Raw genomic sequence first — 26,832 nt, forward strand, 5'->3', positions numbered from 1 at the left:
CACTGTCTACCTGTGAGCTTGTAGATCTGCTATTTTTGAATAGCCCAAAGTGTAAAATAATGCTTTTTAGCTCAAATCTAAAAATGACACAGTTCCAGGTCTTAATGGGATAAAAGAGGTCTCGCTGATCAATGACAGCTGACTTAAGCAGCATATATGCCAATACTGCCACTGTGTGTGCTTAACCTCACAGTTTGAGTGTGTATCATAGCTTGAGTGGGACTCGCTGCTGCTATTCAGGTTATACTGCTTTGTGCTTGGTAGTAAAATGGAATTATAATACTGGTATGGTTCAAGTGTGTCTTGCCTTGCCATCACTTGGGTTATCATACTGTGGGTACTTGACACATGACTTGACACTGTGGCTTGAGTGGTTGTCGCTCCTTGCTACGACGAAGTTACATATTAGTAACATTGTACTCTGGGTACTGATAATCAATAAGCTTTGTTTATTGGCAATGGATCCCCATTAGCTGCGGCAAAAGGGAAACCAGCAGCTATTCTTCCTGGGGTCCAAGACAACATTAATTAACATTAATGTTAATTGTGTTAATTGTGTCCAAGACACAATACATTAACAAGTACATATGTACTTGACGCTGTAGCTTGAACGATTCTCACTCTGTTGCTATGGCTACGTTACCAATAGCACAAGTGTATCTCACTCTGCTGCTGTTACCCACTTATACTGTGTGTACCTGGTACTCACTACTGCTATTCAACATATGCAGTATACTGTGAATACTGATGTCATAGCTTGAGGGTATGTCGCTCTGCTGCTATCCAGATAATACTATGTGCTTGGTAGTGAAATATTCTTAAAGAATTCTATATGACGATAGAAGTGTGTTTAGCTTTGCCACTTCTTGACTATCATACTGTGTCCTTGACACTGTAGCCTGAATGATTCTCGCTTTTGCTACGGCTACGTCATCAGTAGTATTGAGTGTCTCACTCTGTTGCTGTTGCCCATGGATTATTGCAACAATTGCTGGTCCCAGAAGGGAAGGTCCATTACTTGTGCCGGTCATGTCCTGACTATGGTGCCTGACACAGGCTATGGCTGTGAATGTTTGGCTAATTGCAGCGGCATACTGCTGGCAGAAAGGCCGACTGGGTTGGCCAGGTTGGGGCGGATTTGTCTCCCACAGGGATGCTATCATTGAGCCCTCTGGATGCTTTCTCAGCTAGAGGAATTGTCAGGATGACGAACTCTTGGCCACTGAATTGAAAGCAGTACATGGAAGTACAAATTCACAATACAAGGTCTACTAAATTGGAAAACTCATTAAGCACTGAGCTTGTTTAAGATGAGATCCCCATGCACACAAATCATGATGAGGCTGGACAGGAAAAAAGAAACAAGAAATAATGACTGACAGTCATGTTATACCAGCTGCATGCTGTATTTTGCACTGGTAAGTGCCACTGCGGCGTGCCCCCCAATGGAATATAGCCTACCTCCCCTAGCATTGGGAGTGTGTCTCGCTCCGCTGCTGCTGGTCGCTCCACTACTGCTTGTCACTGGACGAAAGAAGGGAAAAGGATTAGCGTTGAGAGTGCATCTCGCTCTGCCGCTTTGAGAAACCATGGCGGGCGGCCCACCGCCATATGGCGTAAGCATTAGGAGTGTGTCTCGCTCCGCTACTGCTTGTCGCTGGACGAAAGGAGTGTAAAGTATTAGCGTTGAGAGTGTGTCTCGCTCTGCCGCTTTTGGAGGGACCACGCCACTGCGGCGTGCGCCCACTGGAATATACCGCTGGCATTGGGAGTGTGTCTCGCTCCGCTGCTGCTGGTCGCTGGCCAGAGGAAAGAAAAAGGAGGGGAACCACGTGCGGCCCACCGTAACGTAGCTTCAGCATAGTAAGTGTGTCCCACTCCGCTATTGCTTGTCGCTGGACGAAGGGAAAAAAAGGGGTCAGCGTTGAGAATGTATCCCATTCTGCCGCTTTGAGGAACCACGTGCGGACCACCGCAACATAGCTTCAGCATAGTAAGTGTGTCCCACTCCGCTACTGCTTGTCGCTGGACGAAAGCGTTGAGAGTACATAGCCCAGCTGGCCATATAACGGCTTGGCCTAGATGGATGCGTCCAACAACTATCGTCGTTGTACACCCTCGGTGCCGTACATCATGAGATTTGGCATGTGGGCCAGTTCCAGAACCTCTTACCAAGGGCTTGTCAGCCATGGGGAGTACAGCCCAATATGGCCTATACCTAAGGCTAGTGGTTGATGCCAACATTGCTTACTTTACTTACATTACCTTACTGTAAGTCGATCCGGATTAAGAGCGCCTGCTAAACGCCTTAACTGTAAACTGTGAGCATTGCTTCTCTGGTGGTGTCACTAGATGAAGCTGTCGAGCTGGATGACCGTTGCTCATGGCCACAGTGTTAGTCTCTGATCTGCTAACTAAAGCCATGCCACAGCGGCTGGAATGTGACGTATTGGACATTCCCTTGACTACCTCGCCCTGGCCCTCCGGCATGCGAGTGTTGATGCGCAGACACAGCGCCTATCCAGCGCCTATACAGCGCCTATCATTCTAGGCGTTTGCTTGCATGATTAGAGAATTGGCACTGTTTACTTTGGTAATGAGCCAGAGCCTCTGGGTGTCCCGGGTTCGACGCCAGGCCAGAAGTGGGTCGATGTGTGTCCCTGTCTGAGCCCCTAATAGCCCCATGAGCGCCGGAGAATGGCGGCTCACTGCTCCTAGTAGTTCTAGGATGGGTAAATAAATACAGTGGACAAATTTCACGCATGTACAAATGGGCATATATATTTGTGGCTTGGGCCTCAAACCCCAAGACTGCAACAGAATGGTGAGGGTCTCCAGCCAGTGTCGCTAATGCACTGGACCTGCGTGCAGTCCACCTGGCCCTCAGGATGTTTATGCCGTGTTCAATAACACAATATGTCAACAGTCTGCCTTCTGGGGCGCTTGACCCAGTCAGTCTCTGCAGGAGGCTAGGAAGCTCCTTTCGTGGACCTTGCCTCATCTTGCAAATTTCATAGCAATGCGCTTGTTGGGTGTACAGTCCAGGCTGCGGACTTGTTTCCCACTGGAAGCCTCTTGGATCCGATAGCAGTTCGGATCACGTGCATAGGTATGGCAGAGCGGTAGTACCGTTAGCCTTGAGGGCATAACGCGTTGTTGACTGTCGGTCTCCCTTCCGGGACAGACCAGTCCGTTAGGGCAAGATGCTCTGGCCTACTGCAGCTTCTCAATGAAGTGCCTTGGCCTCTCCACAGAGACAAGCTCTCCTGTCACAGTTAGGGGGGGAGGTGCATGTGGCATCCTCACTCCTAACCTTCGGCTGCGTCATTGACCACTGAAATTCAATACTATTGTCCGAAAATTACTGAATTTTTGTGCATCGTACACCAGGGCGTTGCACGCCAGCGAGTGTAGACTGTGCTCTAGTCGGGACAAGGGCCACTGCATAGGTTGGAGCGTTGCTCTGTGCTTATGCTGCCCTAGATATCTGCGGATGATGTTAGATAGAGGGTTCAGCCTCTCTACCATTGAGATGCTCTCCGCGTGGGGCCCCCACAGGTTGCATGGGTGCCTTCATGATGCTTGCCTGTGGTATTGGAAGCTTTGTCCCCAGCCGGTACATCGGGCTGCTCTCAGATGACTATCTGCTAGTACTCTTTGTCCTCACTGCAAAAGTGAGTAGATGGGCTTCATGCCCTGGCCATTGCCAGAGACTGTAAAAGTGGGATTCCGATGGGTCTGGGTTTACCATATGGCCGACCCCTCCTTACGTCCTCAGAGGCTTTCTGCATTTTCATGTCAGCTAGCCTGATGATTTGTTAGTTTGCTCCTCAACCAGAGGTGGAGCAACTGCATTCTAGTACCTGCCTATTGTGTCCCGTCCGGGCTCTGTGGCAGGACATAGCTGTGATGGCTGGAGTTTGGTTGTATTTGTCTGTGAGGAAGGGCACAGCTGTGCTTGGCTTAATGGAGACTTTCATTGCCGCGTTCAGGCAAATGTACGTCTTCAGGGGGCCTCTAGGTTCCCCCAAGGCCTTTCTTGACCGCGGGTGTTGCCAGAGCCTCTCCCTCAGTGATACAGGCTTGGAGCAGGCCAGGAGATGCAGCCGAATGGGCTTCATCTTTCATGGGCTTTTGCCCGCTCCTATATATAGTCAACCTGGCCGTCTCGCATCCTGTGGCGACGGCTGTGGTGTTGTCTGTTTATTCTGCAAACCGACTTCGGTAAGCGCAGATTCCTCGTGACTATGTTGGTATTAGTCATCCAGGTGTTGAAAACACTGCCTCTGGCGGTCAGTAGGAATGAAGTAGAACGAGAGTTATGCATATAACTAAGGTTCTACGAATTCCGGATGACCTCCAGAGTTGACTGTCACTCGGAATCTCGTTCTTGACGAAAAGATTTCATGAGGATGAACGCTGTGCGCCCCGCACCTATATAGGTGGCGTGCGTGCACACAGGTCACGAGTGACTTTGTTGGTATTAATATTCGACCTATGCGCGAGCGCGCGATGATATCCAGGTGTTGAAAACACTGCCTCTGGCGGTCATCCGGAATTCGTAGAACCTTAGTTATATGCATAACTCTCGACTCACAGTGCCTGGATTTGTAACAATTTTTTAACCTTTTTCAAGTAGTCACAAAATATTTTCAGTGATCACCGTCCTCACAGTGATCCCCTCATTACACACACAGGGGTCTCGTACAATCGGGGGAAAAAAATTAAAAACATTAGGTAATCCGTTCCATAGTTGCAGCCAGTTGAAAATAGTCGAAAATAGTAAAAAATACATAATAAAAAGAAAATGTACACAGGAGCCGAGATACAGGCTTTTGAAGTCATAAGTTAACCAGGAAGTGGATTGGAGTCTAAATCTTCGAAAAATTATATCTCATGGTGCTGTGAAGGATATTTTTTCTCAAAAACGGTCCGGACCGTTTTTGGCACTCCTCGTTTGGATTATGAAAAACGGTCCGGACCGTTTTTGGCACTCAATGTGTTAATTGACCTAGACAATGACACACTGGACTGGCTTGCTGCAACGGAGCTGAAGGTCTAAGGACATACGACAGAAGAAGAAGCAGCCTTGAATTCATGGATTTTTTTTTGTTTTTGTTGCATTCCTAAGCCAATAATTTGATTACCGCCTCCTACCGGAAATACACACGGTCATCAAATTATTGGCTTAGGAATGCGACAAAAACAAAACAATATTCATGAATTCAAGGCTTCATGGGGTGTGTAATTGATAGAAAATAAGTCATTTTTGGGGTGAACTATTCCTTTAAAGCAGAACATAAATGGCAGATATAGCAGATCTACAAGCTCACAACGTGTCGCAATGCAACGCCTTGTGAGCTTGCAGAAATAGCAGATCTACAAACTCACGTGTCGCAATGCGACACCTGGTGAGCTTGCAGAAATAGCAGATCTAAAAGCTCCCAACGCGTTGCAATGCAACACCTTGTGAGTTTGTAGATCTGCTATTTCTGCTCTCTTTGAAAATGTTTGAAAACTTACAAATCAATTCATGCAGATGAATGGGAACAATTCGGCCAATTATGCAAAACTAATGACAGATCAGGTGATTCATGTTCATAATAATTGAGACGGTGCTACTACTTGTACCTGTACTTGCGCGGCTCTCGGAGCAGCGGGCTGGGGGAGGGCAGCATCTCGGGTGGAGGAGGCATGAAGTCGAAGGTGTTGCTGGCCTCGGCGCCCAGAGCCAGGCTGGAGCCGTCGTCCAGGCTCAGCTCCGCCATGTCCGGCTCCAGAGAGCTGTTTGGATTGAGTTGAACATTACGTTTATTAAGTTTGTAGTCATCATAGATCGTAAAGCTAAATTAAATCTCACCACTGAAAATGGGTGTCATGCCTAAGTGCTAATTTGGGATGTGTGAAACGGTGTGAAAGGAGCCCCGCTCCCCAGTCCCCACTAGCGCTCAGTTTCCTAAACAATTAGCACCATTTTTTTTTTTCTCACACAGAACCAGGAGATAACGTGATCCACAGATTTACTGCTCCATTGACTTGCTGTTTAAAGTATTTGGGAAAAAGCCTGTATCTCCGCTCCTGTGTTTTACTATGTATTTTTGCTATTTTCAACGGCGTATAACAAGTGAACGGGAGGTCACGATGACATTTTTTACCCTCCGTGATTAGCAACCATCAGGGGATCGATCATACTGGAGATAAATATTCTGTGACTACTTGAAAAGGTTAGAAACTTGAAAAATCGCTGGCAGTCTTGGGCCTTATTTAGTTGTATATACAGTGAAAGAGTTAAATACACTTTTATATTAAAATAACTAATAGCCGAAAATGGCTGATCTACAAGCTCAAACTTGTAGATCGGCCATTTTTTCGGGCTAAGTTCAAGTCAACTATAGTAGGTAAAACATTCCGACCAACCTGTCCTCACTGCTGGTCCGCCGCTTGGCGCTGGCGTGCTTACCGCCGCTGCTCCCTCCTCCTCCTCCTCCTCCAGACACCCCCGACCCCAAGCCCCCTCCAGACACGGCCCCCTTCCCTCCGTTCTGGGTCATCTTCACCTTGCCCCCGGCGGAGGACGAACTGGAGCCGCCGGCTCCTTTGAACATGACTTTACCTCCGGCTCCTCCTCCTCCTCCTCCTCCGTCGTCCAATGAGAGGCTGACGCCTCCTCCGCCCAGGCGCACCAGGACCCCGCCCCCTCCGCCGCCCGTGGACAGCCCCCCCCCTCCCTTCCTCTTGCTGCTGCTGCCGCTCAGGGTCTCCTTGGGGCGGACCGCCACCTCCTGCTGCTGCTGGGGGGAGTGGCCGCTGCTACGGCCGCCACCTCCGCTTCCCCCTGCCTCGGAGGGGTCTCCGCTGCCTCCTAACATGGCCGCCTTGGCTCCTCTCTGGACGGGCAGAGAAACAAGACAGACAGACAGACACATGTTGCTTTCTATTCAATGACAGCTGTGCTGGTCAGGTATTTGATTTCATTTGGTTCAACACTTTACAGATCACCGGGTACTAAGGGTATGAGGAGGAAAAACACTGTGACTAGTGACTAATCGATAGAAAAACAAAATTTCTCCAAGTCTCCAAGCACACAACGCCTCGCGATGCGAGGCGTTGTGTGCTTGTAGATCAGCTATTATTTTCACTATTTCACGTTTTCACAATAATAAAAAAGGAATGGTTTTGGATATAAAAGGTTTCCAACCGTTTTTTCAGAAAACTTAGGTTCGGATTTAGAAGGCGTTTTGAAAATCGGCCTCAGGTCTTAATGGGTTAAAGCAGGGGTGGGCAACTTTGTAGATGGTGAGGGCCACAAAATTTCCACTCTCACTCTGGGGGGCCGCATGTTTTATCGGCACTCTCGCCAGTAGTACCCCATTACTCAAAAAGCCCATAATAGTCACATATGTGATAAATAAGGGACATTAACAATTATTATTCGTTATAACGTTGTTTTTATTTAGCATTTAGTAATGCTTCAATCAACTTACTACAGCTGTACTGCTAAACAAAACTTCACATTCCTGAGTATGCCTTTCAGAGTATTGCTGTAACCTTGGCTTAAAAATATACAAAAATTAACACTAGAATTATAATTAATAAGGCTTCTATTAAAATAAACGAGAGCGCGCTCTACTGGTGGACTGTTGTAATTAAAATGGTTCATGGAAAGTTGCATGTTTGGAACAGCTGAAGGCAATAGTTCACCATTTCGGATATGTTTAGACTACTTTGTTTTTCTTTGTGATTTCAAAAGTGCAAAAAAAAATATATATATATATTTTTTTTTTTGGATTTTGGCCTGGGGCCGCATTGAGTGACGGTGCGGGCCCAGTTGCCCATCCCTGGGTTAAATGGATAGTTCACCCCCAAAATGACTTTTTTTCTATCGATTACACACCCCATGGAGATTTTTTTAGTTTTTGTCGCATTCCTAAGCCAATACTTTGATGACTGGCGGCGGCTCCAGTAGGAGACTCAAAGTGTCAACTTTGAGTCTCCTACTGGAGAAATTAGCATCTTTCCGTCGGTCATCAAATTATTGGCTTAGCAATGAGACAAAAACTAAAAAATCTCCATGAATTCAACGCTTCGTAATCGATAGAATATAAGTCATTTTGGGGGTGAACTATCCCTTTAGACAAACAAAACAAACTGACCTCTCTCTGCTGCTGCACGCTCCGGGCCCAGCAGAAGGAGGCGGCGCTCTTCTTGTCCGTGTTGCAGTAGGTGATGCCGGGCAGCGGGTAGGCCACCTCCCAGTTGAAGTAGCACGACTCCACGGCCGGCTTGAAGCCCTGGAACAGCTTGTCCAGGGACTTGCGGTGCTGGCCTCGCTTCACGATCTCGATGACCTTCAGGTGCCACTGCTTCAGCTGGACCGCCAGCTCCAAGCGCCTGGCAAAAGAAAGGGAGACAGCTGGTTGGTTGATTGGATTTATTTATTTATTTTGGTTCCCATTAACACATTGAGTGCCATAAACGCAACTTAGAAATTATCTTTAAATTGGAATGGACGGATGTGAGTCCAAAAACGTCACTCCAATGAATGATTTGGAGAAAAAGGTCCATATCTCCATACTTTTTTACAGTGGTCAAAACAAGCCATTTTCGACGGGCGATCACTCTGCAATGGGGGATCGCGCTAGAAATATTATTGTTCCAGTCGTTAGACGGGACCCTCGGCCATCGCCCAGACACCTTTGTTTACATCCGGGTCCTCGTGGAGGCGTCTACAGCTCTAAAACGATCATCGTAAACGGTAAGAAACGCTGGCGTTGGATGTACCCTGTTTTAAAAAACCTCGGGCACTCGATGTGTTAACAATTAATGAATTTGCTGGGGACCCCCTGGATCCCCCGCAAGGACCCCTGGGGGTCCCCGGACCCCACTTTGAGAACCAGTGTCCAAAATCAGTGTTGATAGATGGAGTATAAAGTAAGCTTTAAGCAGTCTGGTCAACACACTCGTTGAGGTCATCAATCATGTGTTTGTGTGCGGGATCGATGACCGAGACAAATATAAAGGAAAATATAAAGGCTTAGGTCTAAAAGAACATGGAACTGGCTGACGGCAAGAATGAGTTGTTTCTCTTATTACAAGCAGGAACAGTGTAGAGAGAGAAGGAACAGTGTAGAGAGAGAAGGGGAGTGGAAACGGTGAAAGAAGAACATGATTGATTGACACTTCACTGTGTCATTGGAGTGCAGCTCAAGTCCCGAGGACTTTTTTTTGGGTTATCCTTTTAGCCTTAATGTCTTACTGTACCACGTGCCGTTTACATTTCTGACTAATAATGTTCCCAATCAATCAATCAATCAATCAATTAATCAATCAATCAAGCTGCTGTCGGGTGGAAACCTTGTATCTCCAAAATTGTGTTCCAATAGATCCAATGTAGTTATTATTTAGTCACAAGCTCTTGTTAATACTTTCCATTGGTTCAATATTTTATAAAACCCACAGAGACTTAATCACTTAACACTCACACGTTGTGAGCTTGTACATCAGCTATTTTTGCTACTTTTGTATGACACTGTAGCATGACGAAAACATAAAAAGTTTGAATATGGAGATATGAGGTTTCTGCCCGACAGCCCGACGATCTTCTCGCTGACTTTCCATTGAAAAGTGCCTGTGAATCTGTCACTCTGTAGCAGAGTGCGAACGCAGCATCAGACGTGTAATTAGTGAGTGAGTTAATGAGCTAGCCTGCAGCTTGTTCATTTTCTAGACAAGGATGCTTGTCAGGGCACCTTAGGAGAGAGGAGACGTAAACAAGGCATTGATTATTCTACTCCAGTCCCAACATATAAACAAGTATACACATACGCACGCACGCACGCTCGCATATGAACAAAGCTTTGTGGCTGTTTGGTTGTATGGAAATGCATGAATATACCCATGCACCTCTGCATGCATAAATACATATTTTTACGTTCAGTTAAATTAACACGTAGGAGCCCCGAAAGCCTTTCTATAATAAACAAAAGGTCAGTATTCTCTGATTAAGACGGAAGTGAACCAGATGAGTTTGGTCGAGTCGCTCCAGTCAACTCCCAATAAAAGCTGACCTTGGATGGGAGAAAAACAACAATACAAAACAACAATACGAAACAAGGTCGGGTAGACGGGTATGGATGGAGAGAGACAGAGAGAGAGAAAGGGAGGGGGAGAGAGAGAGAGAGAGAGAGAGAGAGAGAGAGAGAGAGAGAGAGAGAGAGAGAGAGAGAGAGAAAGGGAGGGAGGGAGGGAGGGAGGGAGAGAGATAGATAGAGAAACTGAAATCACAAAAGACATCCCAGTAAAAAATACGGGTCCATTCTGAAACAAAATGATCAACAGAGCGGAAAATAAAGTCCCAGGTGCTCAGAGGCTACAAATATACAACACAAAGGAACAGCCAGGGAGCCACCGGTGAATGCAAAAGATGATTTTTTTATTAGTATACTGTACCAAGTGCGCCAAAAAATATAAATTTAGTATACAGACAGACACTAAAGAAAAGCTACAGTAGGAAGAACTATTCCAATATCCTTCCATACAAACTACAGCACCTTTCAAACCAAGCACGATAACCATAACTATAAATATGTCGTTTTAGAAATGGTTCTAACCAAAGTGGATGGCAGCGTCCACACCACAACTATAAGTCGTAAACAATATTGTTTGGAACACTTTCCGAGTGATTTTATGAACGATAGAAACGCTGACAGACAATCAAAATCCATCAGGAGGACATCTGGAGTGCAATCGGTCTCACTCACCCTCCCAAAGTTTTGTTAACAACAGAGAAGATTATGAATAGCGAACACCAACAGGTAGGCTAGCAGGCATTACCTCAGATAGGCTACAACTATCTCGCCTCCTTATAATTAATAATCAGTCAGACTATCCATATATGCTATTGCATGCGTCTTTCAGACACACAGAGACAGAGACCTCTCTCCGTCTCTCTCCCCCCTCCATGTGAGCTCTGACACTGGACTGTGCAGTGTGTATTTGTGCCACCGTTTACAGAACAGATCGTTCATCATTGTGGACACTCACATAATTATAGTTACTAGGTCATACCTGTCCGGGGATCTGAGCACCCAAAGTATGTGCAGAGTTTGGGTTATGCGCTGTGCACAGACAGTATATGAGGGATGGAAAGTGACTTTGTACTTGGTACCTGCAACAGTTCCAACACACGTGCGTGCGCCCTGTCGGCGCGTCGTGGACCCATAGCGAACACACACCCACACCCGCTCAGAAACGGTTCCAACACACACACACGACCCGTCGCAAACCCACAGTGAACACACACACACATGTGTCCCGTCACCACACACACCTGCTCATAAACAGTTCCAACACACACACACACACACGCGACCCGTCGCAAACCCACAGCGAACACACACGGCCGGACCCGTGGCACCTGGATTAGAACATTGCGCGTGTGAATCTGCGTGCTTGTGGCATGAAGATGATATCTAAAGCACCCTCCCTCTCATGAAACGCAGTGTGTGTGGACACGAGCTGTAAATGAAAGTCCTTTATAAGTTCGCCGTGTTCTCTGTCTAACAGTGCCCGTGCGCAGTTTGATCATTCATCCCATAGCTTGGGGCGCTATAACCATGGCGACGCCTCCTATAGCCCAAACTCCCAATCTCCGGTGTTGACATAAAAACAGCTTACATTTTGGGAAGGTTAAAAAACGGGCGTCGTCATTTGGGGCATATGCTAACGGACAATTGGCCGTGTGCAAATTCAGATCATTTGCTCCAGCCATTGAGGAGAACCGGGCAGGACAGACAGGTCCTGTCCACAGAGGTTTCCTTAATTATATGTAGGATGGTGCTTGATGCGAACGGCCCTAACCTCTCAAGTGTTACTGGTTGGCTATAGCTTAATGGGTAGAGAGGCCGTCAAAAGGTTACCGGTTCACTTAACAGCTCCCCAACCGTGCGCTCATCATGACCATCTGAGCAGCCGTCAGCTGGGTGAAGCTGAAACTGAAGCCAACTCTAACTGGGGGGATCCTGAGGCGTTTCCAGGCCGCCACCAACGTAGAGATATAACCCCACTACTATTTGAAAATAACTGAAAAACCTCCCTGGGTGGGAAGGCACCCAGGAGAATGATATATTTATATATCTGTATTTATATTTTATAAGCATTTATAAATCTGTATTGGATTCCTCTCCCCTCTTCTGCCATGATGATTAAAATGAATGCATTCAACATTAACTATACATCATAAGGCTAACGGTGAGAAAAGTAAGATGTGATGATACGATCAATAAAATTATGAATTCCTGACATTTTCACTCAGGCTGGGATTTAATTAAAGCTGCAGTGTCCTGTAAAATTAACCCATTAAGACCGGGAACGTATCTGTGTGTCATTTTGAGAGATCTGAAAATAGCAGATCTACAAGCTCGTAGTGCGGCACAGAGTGGAGCTTGTAGATCTGCTATTTTTGAATAGCCAAAGAAACCTTAAAATGACACACAGATGTGTTCCCGGTCTAAATGGCTTAAAGGTTTAATGACATTCACTTTTACACCACATTCAAAGTCTTTGTCCTGGTCCTTCAAAAGTGTACAAAAAGTTTTAAGTGAAAATTCCATTCCAGTGATCAATGGCAGGTGTTTTTCTCTCACATTTCTAAAGCCTTTTCAACTGCAATGAAAAAAGAAATCTTTGCCTGCGGGTGTCGCTGGTGAGGGATTTTGCCTGTCAATCATCGCCTCTGCTCCGCCCCCTCCAAAGGAAAGGATAGGGGAGGGGAGGAGCGAGGAGGAGAGTGGGCGGGATTAATCGACAGTGACCTCACTGTCGAAGGGCCAAGCTCAGATTACTTTTCAGCCTAATTATTCAGAAAACCCCAGACCACAGAAAATCCACTGAATGTTCTAAGTTCAGGTTTTTTGGGTGTAATTGAGGTCATAAAACCCCAAATAAAACATTGAAAATAAAAAAAGTGAAAATGAATGTCATGATACCTTTAAGTCAACTTCAGTGCTTGCTGAGACAATGTCTGTGGCCAACAACACAAGCTCAAAACGCACGCTTTGAGCTTGTACTGTAGATCTGCTAATTTTGGTATTATTGAATTTTGAAATGTAACAGTTTTGAAGTATGAGGTTTTCACAGGACAGCAACGATTTATAAATCTCAAATCCTACGTTGTATAGCTTACTCTCTACACGTTCCTGTATAGATTTACTGTGCTTACAAGACCAACACTAATAGAGCGGAGATTGAAGACACGCCGTTCAATCTCCTCGTAGAAAGAAAAAAACACAACAAGTAAATGAGGTTTTTAATAGGCTATGGAATAAGGCCAGTGCTTCAGCAATAAATAAATAACATGGAGAAGCCGTCACCAATCCTGGAAGGTTCGGGGTGATCCGGTAGCCAAGTGGTTCCATTACGCCATTAAAACCGGGAAGGAAACGCATCTGTGTCATTTTAAGATGTCTTTGGGCTATTCAAAAATAGCAGATCTACAAGCTCATAGCGCTCATAGCGCGGCTCATAGCGCGGCTCATAGCGCGGCCAAGTGCTGCGCTATGAGCTTGTAGATCTGCTATTTTTGTAAAATCGTGCATTTGTGCGAATATTTGAATATTTTTTAAAGGGAACATTTGTAACTCAAATCTTTGCTTCATGGGGGTCCCTGGAACTAAATATTTTGGGGGCCCTTTTGAGCACCACTGATATTATAGCAACATAAGTCTTTCAGAAAACTGTTAGGATTTAGTACATTTGTAGAAAGAATCCCCAGAAGCAAGAATGTCCCAAAGGAAAAAAAAGAGTCTCCAGCTAAATCGTAGTTAGGGTCCATTTGGTTTCATCGAGTGAAGCTGAACCACTCTCTGGACAGGGGCGACAAGGTCCTGACCTTTGAGGATTCATGTTGGGGTTAAATAAAGGGTTCTACTCGGTACATTTGAGGACTCAGGCTGGGATCCAGTAAAGGGTTCTAATCAGTACCTTTGTGGGCTCATGGTAGGGTCCAGCACGGCCAGTCTCCAGAGGACCACCATCTCGTCACACATGCTGGCGCAGGCGTGGGCCGCAACCTCCGATTGGCCGTTGCTGCGTCCCGTGTGACCGCTGGCGCTGCTGTGAGAGGCCGACGTGCGAACGCTGTACCACCAGCCAATGATCTGAGGAGGAGGAGGAGAGGGAGGAGTTAGTTATAACACGCTGTACCACCAGCCAATGATCTGAGGAGGAGGAGGAGAGGGAGGAGTTAGTTATAACACGCTGTACCACCAGCCAATGATCTGATGAGGATGAGGAGAGGGAGGAGTTAGTCCACGCGGCTGCTGGCTTAGATTACATATTGTTGATGTCAATTCAACTCAACCTTAATAGACCAATTATTTGTTTACCAACACTGAGACTGGATGCACAGGTGATTGTTTCATGCAATCAATTCTCAACCTGTTGTTTTGGGGTGCGCTGGTTTCAGCGCACCCCAACCCCCTCTTGTGTGTTGGCTAGTGAGGCGCGTCCTAGCGAGACCTGATAGAATGGGTTTCATTGCGCGCATACTGGTTGCACGCATACTGGTTGCACGCATACTGGTTCTTATCAGTGTGACGTCGTCTGTTAAGGGGTCTATAGGCTCTGTGCATAACTGTAGTTCTTTTCCAGAAGGTGGTATAAACATTTCCTGTACTGGGTCAGTTTATCGTGAGATTGATTGGCTCAGCAGCAGATATGAAATGGAAACACACGTGAAGTTGTTTTGTGTTTCCAGGCCTTTGTCACAACATTACAGATAAAAGTGAGTGAAATACTTCTCAATATGCAGGTAAAAGAAAAGCAAAATTACGAATACCAGATAATACCAAATATTTAGGAAACAAAGTGCATAAAATACAAGTTTAAAATCATTATCACGCAGCTTAAAAGTCATTTAAAAGGATCGACTAGTATAAAACACAGAGGAATTTAGGTAATGTTTTCACAATGTGATTTAGAGTGTTTTATTCTTATTTGTCTTGGTTGGGTTCCTGTGAGACGTTCTCACTGCTGTTGCTGTTTGTGACACCTGACTTTAGCTCCAGGGATCAATAAAGCTTTATCTCATCTTAATAGGCTTAGGAAATTAAGCACCACAATGGAGAGCCCTCAAGGAATACACTGCAGCAGCGAGAATGCGTATGTGTGTGCGTGTGCGTGTGCGTGTGCGTGTGTGTGTGTGTGTGCGTGTACATGCGTGCATTGTGTCCTCTCTCTGACCACACCATTCCAATTTCCATAATTTATTCATTATTCATGTTATTATCACATCAAAAAGAACAGGCAGAGGTGTGTGTGTGTGTGTGTGTGTGTGTGTGTGTGTGTGTGTGTGTGTGTGTGTGTGTGTGTTGCAAGTAATTTCCAATGGAAGCCACATGAAGACACAAACTGACACCCGACGCTTGTAGCTTTTGACGCTCGCTGCAAAAGCTCCATAATAAAAGTTGCGCTCCAATGACAGTGAAGAATCAATCAATCCTATGTTGTTTTTTTCCACTCACCTCTTCTCTCCAAGTTCCATGTTCTTATTAATTAAAGCTTCTTTTTTTTTCCTGTATTACATTATTTGGTAGCTTTTGTAGTGGCTAGAGTGAACACAGCATAAGAGAATGTGTGTGTGTGTGTGTGTGTGTGTGTGTGATATGTATGTGTGTGTGTGTGTGTGTGTGTGTGTGTGTGCTTGTACCTGTTCATACGTCAGACATTGTCAGTATTGCTGTCTTGTCTCTTGAACATCTCTCTAACGTGTGTGTGCGCGTGTGTGTGTGTGTGTGTGTGTGTGTGTGTGTGTGTGTGTGTGTGTTTGGATATCATCTCCATAGCACTAGCACACACATTGACACACATAGCTTAGCTGAAACAGCATAAACGTCAACTTCTCATGGTTGTGGGTGGCAACGATTCTACGTCATAAATGACCGACTTGTCACACACACACACACACCATTGAGGTCAATACGATTAAATCACTGTCCAAAACTTGAACTATGCATACCGAGCACATAACCCAAAAGTCTGCATAAAGTTTGGCTGTGCACATGGCCTGGTATGGATAGTTAATCATAATGCCTGTCACTTCTCAGCCAGGGCTAACGTTCTTTACGCATATTGTCATTGTATGTCAATATGTCACTACGTAAATGCATTGTTATTTTGGAGTCTTTGCTCTTTATGTAAGGCATAAACAATTTGTGTGTGAACACACAGCAAATTTCTGTCAACCTTAATTGCTCTACATGTGTTCACATACTGTATAGAAAAGGCAGAGGAGTCTGTGGCATATGATTTATTCAAATATATATATATATTTTTCGTAAATGAATGTCCTACCTCGTCCTACTACAGTGTCACAAAAAAATTGTCGATCTACAAGATCAAAACGCGCCGCATCACATGCAGTTTAAAATTTCGGTTTTGGAGTTTTGGTTTCCACCCAACAGAGACGATATACTAAATATAATTTATGTATATACGTGTTCATAAGTCAGACACTGATCAGTCAGTATCTCTAACAGAGGAGCAGCGTTGCTGGTCTCGTCTCTTGAATCAGTGGTTTTCAAACTTGTTCATGTCAAGGACCCCCAAATGTATATACCTGTATATTTGGCCGCAGACCCCACATGATTTTTTTTTTAATGATTGTGATGAAGCTGTATTAACAAATACACCCTGGACCCCCCCCCCCCAAAGGACCCCTGGGGGTCCCCACTTTGAGAACCACCATCTTAAACATCTCTACAATGATGTGTGTGTGTGTATAATGTGTGTATATACCTGTTCATAGGTGAGACACTGCTCTGTGAGGATCTCCAGTAGCGGAGCGGCGTTGCTGTCTCGTCTCTTGAACATCTCTCTAACGATGGACAGCAGGTTCCAGATGCCCTCGGGCTCGCGGCCCCGCAGCGGACGCAGGAGACACGCCCACTCGGCGGCGGCCGGGGGCTCCGTGGACGACAGGTACATGGAGTTCACATCACTGTGAAAGACAGACAGGTGGGGATGGGACGATAATCGTTATTATCCTTTATCGTGATAAAAAAAGATTTTAGTTTATCGTGAAGTTGTCCTCTGTCATACACTAGGATGAATTAGCTTTTGTTGAGCTGTAAATTCAGTGCCACTTAAACCCTCTGTACTTGATCAAACGGACCTGTGGAGTGCATTTGGTACGCTCTTATTTCACTCTAGACAAATCGATTCGCCAAAAATAGCAGATCTACAAGCTCGCAACGCGTTGCGAGCTTGTAGATCGGCAATTTTAACCCCAGAATAGGGATGCTGGGGGTTCAACTGGTAAACAAAAGTGCCATTTTAAGTTTTAAACATTATTTCATTTTTTTCCCCACGATTTTGTAACCCATTTTTTCACCCAGTGCCAATTGTCTATGTAATCCTGGGCGCTACTCTCCCTCAGCCAGCCTAGGGAGAGCCCTGAACTGAGCTCATGCCTCCATCAATGCATGAGGAGTGAGCAGGCCGCTGCTTAACACCTGACAGGGGGGAGTTTCCCCGGTAGGATGTAGCGCGTGGAAGGAACACGTTATTCCAACCAGTTCCTTTCCCCTCCATCAGGCGCCCCAGCTGACCAGGGGGAGGCAGTATAGGGACCAGGATTACTGCATGTTTTTGTGAGGGTCCGTACCCTAGGAGACACGGGGAGAACATGCAAACTCCACACAGAAAGGCCCTTTCGCCAACACCACCTAGGGTATGGGCACTGATGACGTGGAGGAGAGAACACGCCCCCAGCGCCCACAGCGTCCCCGGCGGGAATCTAACCCAGGACCTTCTAGCTGTGAGGCGACAGTGCTACCGACTGCGCCACCGTGCCCCCAGTTTTAAGCATATTTTGATTATCGCAATAATATTGTTAATCGCAATTATTTTTGCCACAATAATCGTGACACGTAATTTTCATATCTTCCCATCCCTAGACACAGGTACATGAGAGAGCCACTTCTCTGGCGGTGTGCTGCGCTTTGCACTTTAGATGTACAGTAGGTATACTGCCTGTATTTATGGGAAAACGATTAAACTGCATGAATTATTTACGGATTACTGAACAGAACTTGTAGGGGGGGGCAAAAAAACAAAACTAAAAGGCTAATTGATATTGCGAGCGAAGTTTTAAGGAGCTGCTTAGAGAGTCATTAACCCATTTAGGCCGGGAACGCTGTCTCTGTCATTTTAGATGTCTTTGGCTATTCAAAAATAGCAGATATACAAGCTCATCATGCGGCACCGAGTGCCGCGCTATGAGCTTGTAGATCTGCTATTTTTGAAAAATAGTGAAAGGTTGTGCAAATCTTTAAATATGTATTTTTTAAAGCGAACATTTGTAAAATATTTTGTTTCAGGGACCCCCCAGAAGCAAAGATTTGAGTTACAAATGTTCGCTTTAAAATATATATATTCAAAGATTTACACACATTTTTAAGATTTTTCAAAAATAGCAGATCTGCAAGCTCATAGCGTGGCACTCGGTGCCGCGCTATGAGCTTGTATATCTGCTATTTTTGAATAGCCAAAGTTTGAATGGGTAGTTCCCGGTTTGAATGGGTTAAGTGTGTGCACAACCCAAACTGCTACATTAAACAACTGATACTCCCGCACGCTGAATCCTGCAATTATGCTAATTCACTTAACGACTACAAGCTTCTTCTGTTTTTTTCTCCATCTTTGATATGCATCAGTAGCACAACCTGCCGGCTGTAAAAGTATTTAGACTAGAGAGTTTTTTGGGGCTCCGAATGCCGATCACACTTTTGGAGAGAAGCGATGAAATCGGGAAATCTATTTGGTTATGGTTAAAGTTTGATCACGTTTAAACTTATGGGCAAACCTGAAGACGACGGGCGAGGGTCCACAGAACTTGTGCAGTGTCTTCTTGATGTTGTCGCTGAGGGTGGACTCGTCCAGGTACCACGTACTCTGGTCTGAGGCCGAGGGGCCCGCCGTGGGGTCTGGACACACGGACACACGCACACGCACACGCACACACACACACACACACACGGTGATGACAAAATACACATTTATAGTTATACATTATGTAACAGATTGTAGTTATGCGTTCATCACTTCACAATATCTGCACCACATAAAGCAGCTTTTATGGTAGATTGGTATTTTTACTGTTATCTCAAAGAGATCTCTTCCTGGCTATATGTTTATAAAAGTCACCCTGAGAAAATACACTAGAGAGAGAGAAGAGACATAGAGAGAGAGAGACAAAGAGATAGGAGTCTGCTGCTGTAACTTCTCTCTTCTCAACCTAGCTAGAGATAGACAAGATAAGAGTGCCCCCTGCTGACCAATGGCAGTAATGCAGGCGGATAACATGACTAACCATTGTCTGTGTGTCAAGTATTGTTTTGTGTGGAAGTAGTAGCCCATGCTTGGCTTCAGGCTCCAGAACCTTTCACTAGTTTGATTCCAGTTTTAGGCTGCAGTGCTTAGAATGTTCTCAGTCACATACATTTTTCAAACTTTTCACAACAAGGAAACAATACAACTGTACTATGAAGATTTCAGGTCGTAATAACGATGTCTAAATCAGCTGTAGATGTGTAGACGCTTGGCAAACAGGACTAAATGTGTTTCCTGTCAAATTCCTCTCAGCCACTATGTTGCTTTTCACTGTCACAACATTTGTTCTTATTGTAGCACACCATCATGCTCACTGTGTTCACAATATGTTCACTATTATGTTCACTACCACTATGTTCACATTGTATTCACTAAATACCAGGTTCACATCATGCTCACTATGTTAACATTATGTTGAACAGTTATTGGTACCTGGAGCTCCACACACAGTGTTGATAGCAGTGGACTGAGAAGACAGCAGTTCATCCAGTAGACGCTGAGCAGTGGGCAGGATCTGACCAGAGAGAGAGAGACAGAGAGAGAACTGTTAACAATGTTAACTGAGCAAGACATTGAACCCCTAACTGCTCCCGATGAGCAGGTCGGTGCCTTGACTGGTTTCCTCTGCCAGCGGTGTGAGAATGTGTGCTTTTGGATAAAGGCGCCGTTTACCATTTACGCGATCATGGCCCTGAGGGCCAAACATCAATGAACCAATGACCAAAAGCAATTGAATTGGATTGAATGGGTTAAGCAATATTACACGAGAGGGTGTGCTTTACGGTGATTATTGGCACGACAGTGATGCGGTCAGGAAGGAGGCGGAGCAGAGTTCCGCAAAGCATCACTCAAAAATAGCTAGACAACTTTTCCCCAGACTGAACACATAGAGAAACAAAACTTAACTGTTAGCTCAGTTTCATTGCAACCAAGATATTCGATAGAAATTCTCATTTCTTTTTATGCCAGATTTAGCTACTACTGTACGTCTGCAAATGGCTAGCCTAGCCACTTGGCCGGCTCTGCTCTGCAGAGACTGATGTTTATATTTTGGCCAGGTGTGCCGTCATGCTCGGGTAGAGAGCGCCTATTTCAACCAATCAGATTGGTTGAAATAGATAGCTTGGTCGGAACTACCTGTTGTATAATGTTGTTTATTATACTCAACCAGGCCTAAAAGCGTCTGGGGGTGTAATGGGCTGTCTGCCAAATGGATTGGCATGGAGTGCATAGTTACACAAAATCAATATATATATATAAAATAAATAAAGCAAAAGCAGGCTCATTTCTATGGTGGTCCACTGTGCAAGAGGAGGAAGAGCTGAACACTACCGCGGTGCTCATTGTGGCCTCTGATGGTGTTGCATCCAAGGTGGCTGGTTGTATTGGGTCCCTCAAAAGTAATGTGAGCCCCAACCTCAGGATCCTTGGGGTAATTTTTGATCAGGCCATGCACCTGGACACGCACATTAAATCGGTGACCCGCACCAGTTTTTTCCATCTCAGGAATATTGCGACGCTAAGGTCGATTGTTTCGCATTCTGATCTAGAAATTATCATACATGCCTTCGTTTCCTCTCGCCTTGACTACTGCAATTCGATTCTCACCTGCCTCAATAAGACATCCATAGACCATTCAAAACACTGCTGCAAGAGTGTTAACTAGATCAAGCAGAAGGTGTCACATTACTCCAGTTTTGTCATCTCTGCACTGGCTTCCTGTATTTTTTAGAGTTCAGTTTAAGGTCCTGGTGCTCACTTTTAGAGCTCTGCATGGCCAGGCATGCAGAGCAGGCCAGGCCCAGGCATATTTAACTGACTTGCTTGAACCATATGTGCCCATCAGGTCCCTGAGGTCAGCAGACCAGGGTCTATTGGTCATTCCTCGTACCAAGGTGACAGATCTTTTCAGTCTGTAGCGCCTAGACTCTGGAATGCCCTTCCTCGTGGCCTGAGAGCTGCAGCTTCTGTGATTATTTTTAAGAATCAGCTAAAAACTCTACTGTTTCAACATGCTTTCGGGTAATGTCATTGAGGCTCTCCTCCAATGCTGAAATATGTGTGCTTTTTTTTGTTTTCTCTGAGATGCATTGTATTTTTGTTCGGTTTCTTATCATTTGAATGTTTCTTGCTGTTTTTATTTCTGTTGTACGTAAAGCACTTTGTGAGTCCTCTCTGTGAAATGTGCTATACAAATAAAATGTACTTACTTACTTACTTACTAACACTCGGGCCGTCACGACTATGACATTTTACTTGACAATTATTTGCCATACAAATAATTGTCATTTAGTTGTGTGGCTTTAAGGCTCTGTAAACAAAAGTTGCATGGGGCAAAAACTACACAAAGAATACACAAAGAAATGACTGACAATGGCTGAGCTTATCTCAAATGATTGCGATTAGGTGATTATGTAGTAATTGTGAGAGGCCTAGTAGTGAGCACTTGCCGAAATTCACTCGGCAAAACCACAGACTTCACAACTCGTCGGCAGCTTGGGGGGGGGGGGGGTGAGGTGACGAGTTTCCCTTTCACTTTAGAACATGATGCTGTCAGCCCACCATTCAACACAGTGATATTCAGAGGTGGAAAGTAACTAGGTATCAATTACCCAAGTACTGTTACTTAAGTACAATTTATTGAGGTACTTTGGAATTGGAAATTACTTGTGAAATGGGACATTCTGCATGAGTATTTGTACTTGTGGTACTAGACGAGGTGTGTAAGAAAAGTAACTGTGACAGCCACGCTCATGACTATGCTAATAGAGTGTTGCACAACATCTCACCACTATTCTGCTATAATATCATTCACTTATCTCATGCTGTGCTTCTGTTCCAGGGCTGTTACCCTCCGTCACGCGAATGGAGGTGGTGCAAACATGGAGCAAAGAATCAATTTGAAATTCCTCAGGTTAAGTTGGGTTAGGGCTAGGTTTACGGGTTAACCCTTCCACTCATGATGAAGACATGATGGACCACTCCCTTCTGGTCGAAGAATGTGATCAGCATGACCGTGATATTTGGACCTGCGCGCCTTCTTGGGTCTGGGTGAACTTGTGGTATTCCAGTACAGACTATGTCTCTTGGTTTCCGGGTCGTACTGGAAGGGCTAAGCCTAGCCCTAACCCAATTTAACCAGAATTTTCAAATTGATTCTTTGCTCCATGTTTGTAACAGAGGGTGTACTGACACTAGTGATGACACTATTCTACTATAATATTTTATAGTAGAATAGTGTCATCACTGTCATGAGCGTGGCTGCCACAGTCCTGTTACTTTTCTTACCCACCTTGTAAGTATAGTTCGATACCAACCAGTTCACTGACCACTGAGGATGAGCTGTCAGGCCGCCATTAAGCGAGTTTCACTTTACGTGAGAGAAAATAAAGTGCTTCCCTTTTCAAAGTGCAGAACTTGAATGGCCTAACGTTACACATGAGACTGGCTGCATCACTATCTCACACAGAGATAAAACTTTGACCATGATGACTGTGTTCTAGTATCACACTGTTCAATTTAATAAACGCTTAGCAAGAAAGTTTAGCACAGCTGAATGTTACAATCTTTAATAGATGTTGTTTTCCTGTCTTTTCTGCCAGTCATTACAATAAGTCCATCCATTACCTGAGTCATGCTGATTGCTTTGACATTTTGATAGATTTAACACATCTATAACAGAGAGAGAAAGAAAGAGAGAGAGAGAGAGAGAGAGAAAGAGAGAGAGAACGAGAGAGAGAGAACAAGAGAGAGAACGAGAGAGAACGAGAGAGAGAGAACGAGAGAGAGAGAACGAGAGAGAGAGAACGAGAGAAAACGAGAGAGAGAATGTGTGTGTGTGTGTGTGAGTGTGTGAGTGTGTGTGTGTGTGTGTGTGTGTGTGTGTGTGTGTGTGTGTGTGCACGTGCGTCTCTAATTACAGAGCTGGAATAACCCAGTTGGCCAGTGTGGTCAGTAATGTTAGACTGTGCTACACAGCATGAATGTATGTGTGTGTGTGTGTGTGTGTGTGTGTGTGTGTGTGTGTGTGTGTGTGTGTGTGTGTGTGTGTGTGTGTGTGTGTGTGTGTGTGTGTGTGTGCTACAGTGTGTCAATGCCTGGTGTACTGCAGCCAAACAATGCTGCTACTGTCATATCAACACACACACACACACACACAAATGAAAGATGAAAGGCGGTGATAGAACAGAAGAAACAAAACAGAGGATAGTAAATAAATGCGTTTGGTAGACAGAGATAAAATGTTACATTATGGTTTAGTGTCTGGGACAGAGATGGAACAGTGGATGTACTGTAGTAGTTATTGCTGGCCTGAATTGAACTTCATTGGGTGGCTTTGAAAGCTCATAATTCTGTTGCAACATAAACGAGCTAAATGAATGGCACTTGATCAGGATGGCGCTCTCTGGCCAGCGTGGATGACTCAGTGGACGCTAGCAGGTTGGTCTAAGAAACATATGAATTGTACCGTTCCGTCGTGTACAATGATATGCTCTGCCTACGTCAGCAATTCCCAACCTGTGCGCTGTGCCCGTGATGTCATAGTAATGAGTTTTCATTCTGATGCCGATACATATTAACTTAAACTAGTTTACACTTTTGCGATTTTCAAGTGGGCCCTGATCCAGACAAGGTTGGGAAAACCATTTCTATGGCCGAAAAGCTCTGGCAGCTGCACTTTTCTTACTCACGAGATTCATGAGTCATTCAGTGGACACGTTCACACACAGCAATCAGAAATAAAATTAACTTTGATTGTCACCTCACAGGTTTACATATGGCAAGATTAGTTGACCTTTTGGTACAGGCAGTCACACTGTACCCACTGGGCCGAACGGGATGACTAGAATAATATAAAATCTTATTGACCATGACTTGAAGAGGGCAACTTTTCTACACCAGCAGAAGTGGGGTGTGGGCCCGGGGCACTTCGGCTCTAATGTAGCCTGACAGCGCATCGCAGGTTCGAGTCTCGTGGCCGTTCCCGACGATCTTTGCTGCGTGTCTCTCCCCATTTCTCTCTCCCCGTTTCCTGTCCATATATATACACTATAAATAAAGACAAAAAAGCCCCCAAAAATATTTAAAAAAAGTGTGTGTGTGTGTGCGTGTGTGTGCGCGTGCGTTCGTTACCTGTTGTGGCAGCTCACTGATGAGATACTGAGCAAACTTCTGCAGCTGGTCCCTCTGTAGCCTGGACAGAGACTCACTGACCGGAGCCCTTAGACACACTGCTGACGCCTGGAGAGGAGAGACCATTTACAATGTAGGACCATTTAGCATAGTTTTACATACATAGAATGCAGTGCGTCAAGATAACTAGGATAGCAGGTAAACAATGAACCTAGCATCTGTTTACCAAAGTAACATGCTATCTAAATTACATTCTTAACCATGTCCAAGAAAACAAACCTATTACCGTAATTTTGGCACTATAAGCCGCACCTGAATATAAGCCGCAGCAGCTAAATTGAATGATTTGTACATATATAAGCTATAAGACTATAAGCCGCGGGTGTAAAATCCATAGATTTAGGAGGTCCCCTAGTGGCCGTTAGCTGTAAAAATCCATAGATAAGCCGCACCGTTATATAAGCCGCAGGGTCGAAAAATTGGAAAAAAGTCGTGGCTTATAGTCCGAAATTTACGGTAAGTAACAAATACATGAGAATGAGTGACCAAGATATGTCTGCATGGTAGACATATTTGTGTCAATCGCTACCATCAGAGAGAGATCAGAGAGCGAGACAAACACACACACGCGCGCGCACACGCACGCACGCACGCACGATGACACCTTTTTGGTTCCATCATCTTTTCCACTCCACGCTCAGTTTCACCCCTTGACTAACCTTCAACATAATCACAACTAAAACGGTGTCCTAAAAAAATGTCCCTTGACAAAGAAAGGGAAACTCAAGAGGTCAGGCACACAATGTGTAACGGCAGGGTTTCAGACGAGGGTTTTCTGTTGTTCAGATTGTAGAACAGTTAAGTTAAGCTGCTGGATGATCCAACTATTGGCAAGCAACACTCGGCAGCAAGAGACATCAACTAAAAGACGGCAATTGTGAATGAACCTGAAGCAACTCCCGGCAGGAATTTGTATGTTTTTGTTTGTTTTTGTTTCGACAGTAAAAACAGATGGGATCTGCTGGAGATTTGGCCAACACGGTCTCATTCTGGAGCCAAAAATCAAACCAACAAACCGGGCTGGTGAAAGTAAATAATAAAATATAAAATAAAATAATAATAACAAATAAGATAAGGTGCTGGTGATAGAGGTTGGATAGGATGAGCTGTAGTTAATAATAATATGGACATGTGGAGGGTTAGTAGCAGTGTTGCCATGTCTGCTTATTATAAGTGACTTTGGGCTTGTTTTTCTGTAAAGTCGCTTGTAAATATTGGTAGTTGCAGGTTTTTGGAGCTTGTTTCTAAAGTGTAGTTGCACATTTGGGCTTGCTTCCTAATGTTGTTTAAATCAGTGGTTCTCAAACATTTTCATGTCAAGGACCACCCCAAATGATATGTATTTGTCTGCAGACCCCCATCTGGAAATAGTTTGTGCCAGGGAGGGACCCCCATACAAGATTTGTGTTTCAAAAATATAAATAGTAGATCTACAAGCTCACATAGTGAGCTTAGATCTGCGATTTTCAAATTGCTGATATACGTTTAAAGTGCTCATTTGGCCTTTAAGTGCTTCTTTTGTGCTCGTTTTCAAAGACCTTGTTGCTTATTTCTCTCACAAAATCTAGCAACACTGGTCAGGAGAGGCCTGCTTAAGAACTGAACAGGCTGTTAATAGGATTATATCAAGCACAGAAACGTACAGCAGGCCCCAGCAGCCTATGCTATATCACACTGCCTCCATTCCATTACACAGCATCCCCCCCAAGACACTTAGAGGCCTAAAATATGATGATCATACAGGGAGTTTAGTGTTTCCATTGCCTGTCTGTGCTATTAGAAAGTACTCAACAGTAGAATCAGTATTTCATCGAGTTGTTGACTGAATGTGGGTAATATACTTTGTGATGAGTAGACTCTGTGTGTGTGTGCGTGTGCGTGTCGACACAAGGCAAGACGTGGCAGAAGATAGAGTCAAACAGGCAGTGGGTTTCGCATTGACCCATGCATAGATACACATACTGTAGCTTCCTGTACTCAACCACACTCAGCCTTTCAGCTCAGCCTCAGTGTCTTTCAAAACTGGCCCTGAAAAAACATCTATCAGGAGACCCCCCCGCCTCCCACCCCACAGACAGAGGCGTCCCTGCACAGGGATGAAAGTCAACATAAACAGTGGAACAAAACCAAAATACAGCCAGAGGGATGTGTCTTCCTGCAGGGAAACAACACCAGCATGATAACATAGTGATTGAGAGAGGCTGAAATGACGGCTTAAATAGTTTTATATAAATGAACTATACAGGGCCT

At 44.9% G+C, this 26,832-nt stretch overlaps 1 protein-coding gene across 4 annotated transcripts in view; it reads right to left on the bottom strand.

The window, feature by feature from the left end:
* The window catches only part of zswim8 (zinc finger, SWIM-type containing 8), a 117,464-nt gene that overhangs the window by 57,212 nt on the left and 33,420 nt on the right, over positions 1-26,832 (bottom strand). For all 4 annotated transcript variants that reach the window (XM_080450434.1, XM_080450433.1, XM_080450431.1 and 1 more), the window contains exons 6-13: positions 24,523-24,630; positions 19,822-19,903; positions 18,863-18,983; positions 16,795-16,996; positions 13,981-14,156; positions 8,154-8,391; positions 6,418-6,887; positions 5,632-5,784 (exon numbers count right to left, since the gene is read on the bottom strand). In XM_080450434.1, the coding sequence (XP_080306560.1) occupies positions 5,632-5,784; positions 6,418-6,887; positions 8,154-8,391; positions 13,981-14,156; positions 16,795-16,996; positions 18,863-18,983; positions 19,822-19,903; positions 24,523-24,630 (1,550 nt within the window). The remainder of the gene's footprint in view (positions 1-5,631; positions 5,785-6,417; positions 6,888-8,153; positions 8,392-13,980; positions 14,157-16,794; positions 16,997-18,862; positions 18,984-19,821; positions 19,904-24,522; positions 24,631-26,832) is intronic.

Source organism: Gymnoscopelus braueri (assembly GCF_963280865.1).
Source record: "Gymnoscopelus braueri genome assembly, chromosome: 14".
In the NCBI taxonomy this organism is placed as follows: Eukaryota; Metazoa; Chordata; class Actinopteri; order Myctophiformes; family Myctophidae; genus Gymnoscopelus; species Gymnoscopelus braueri.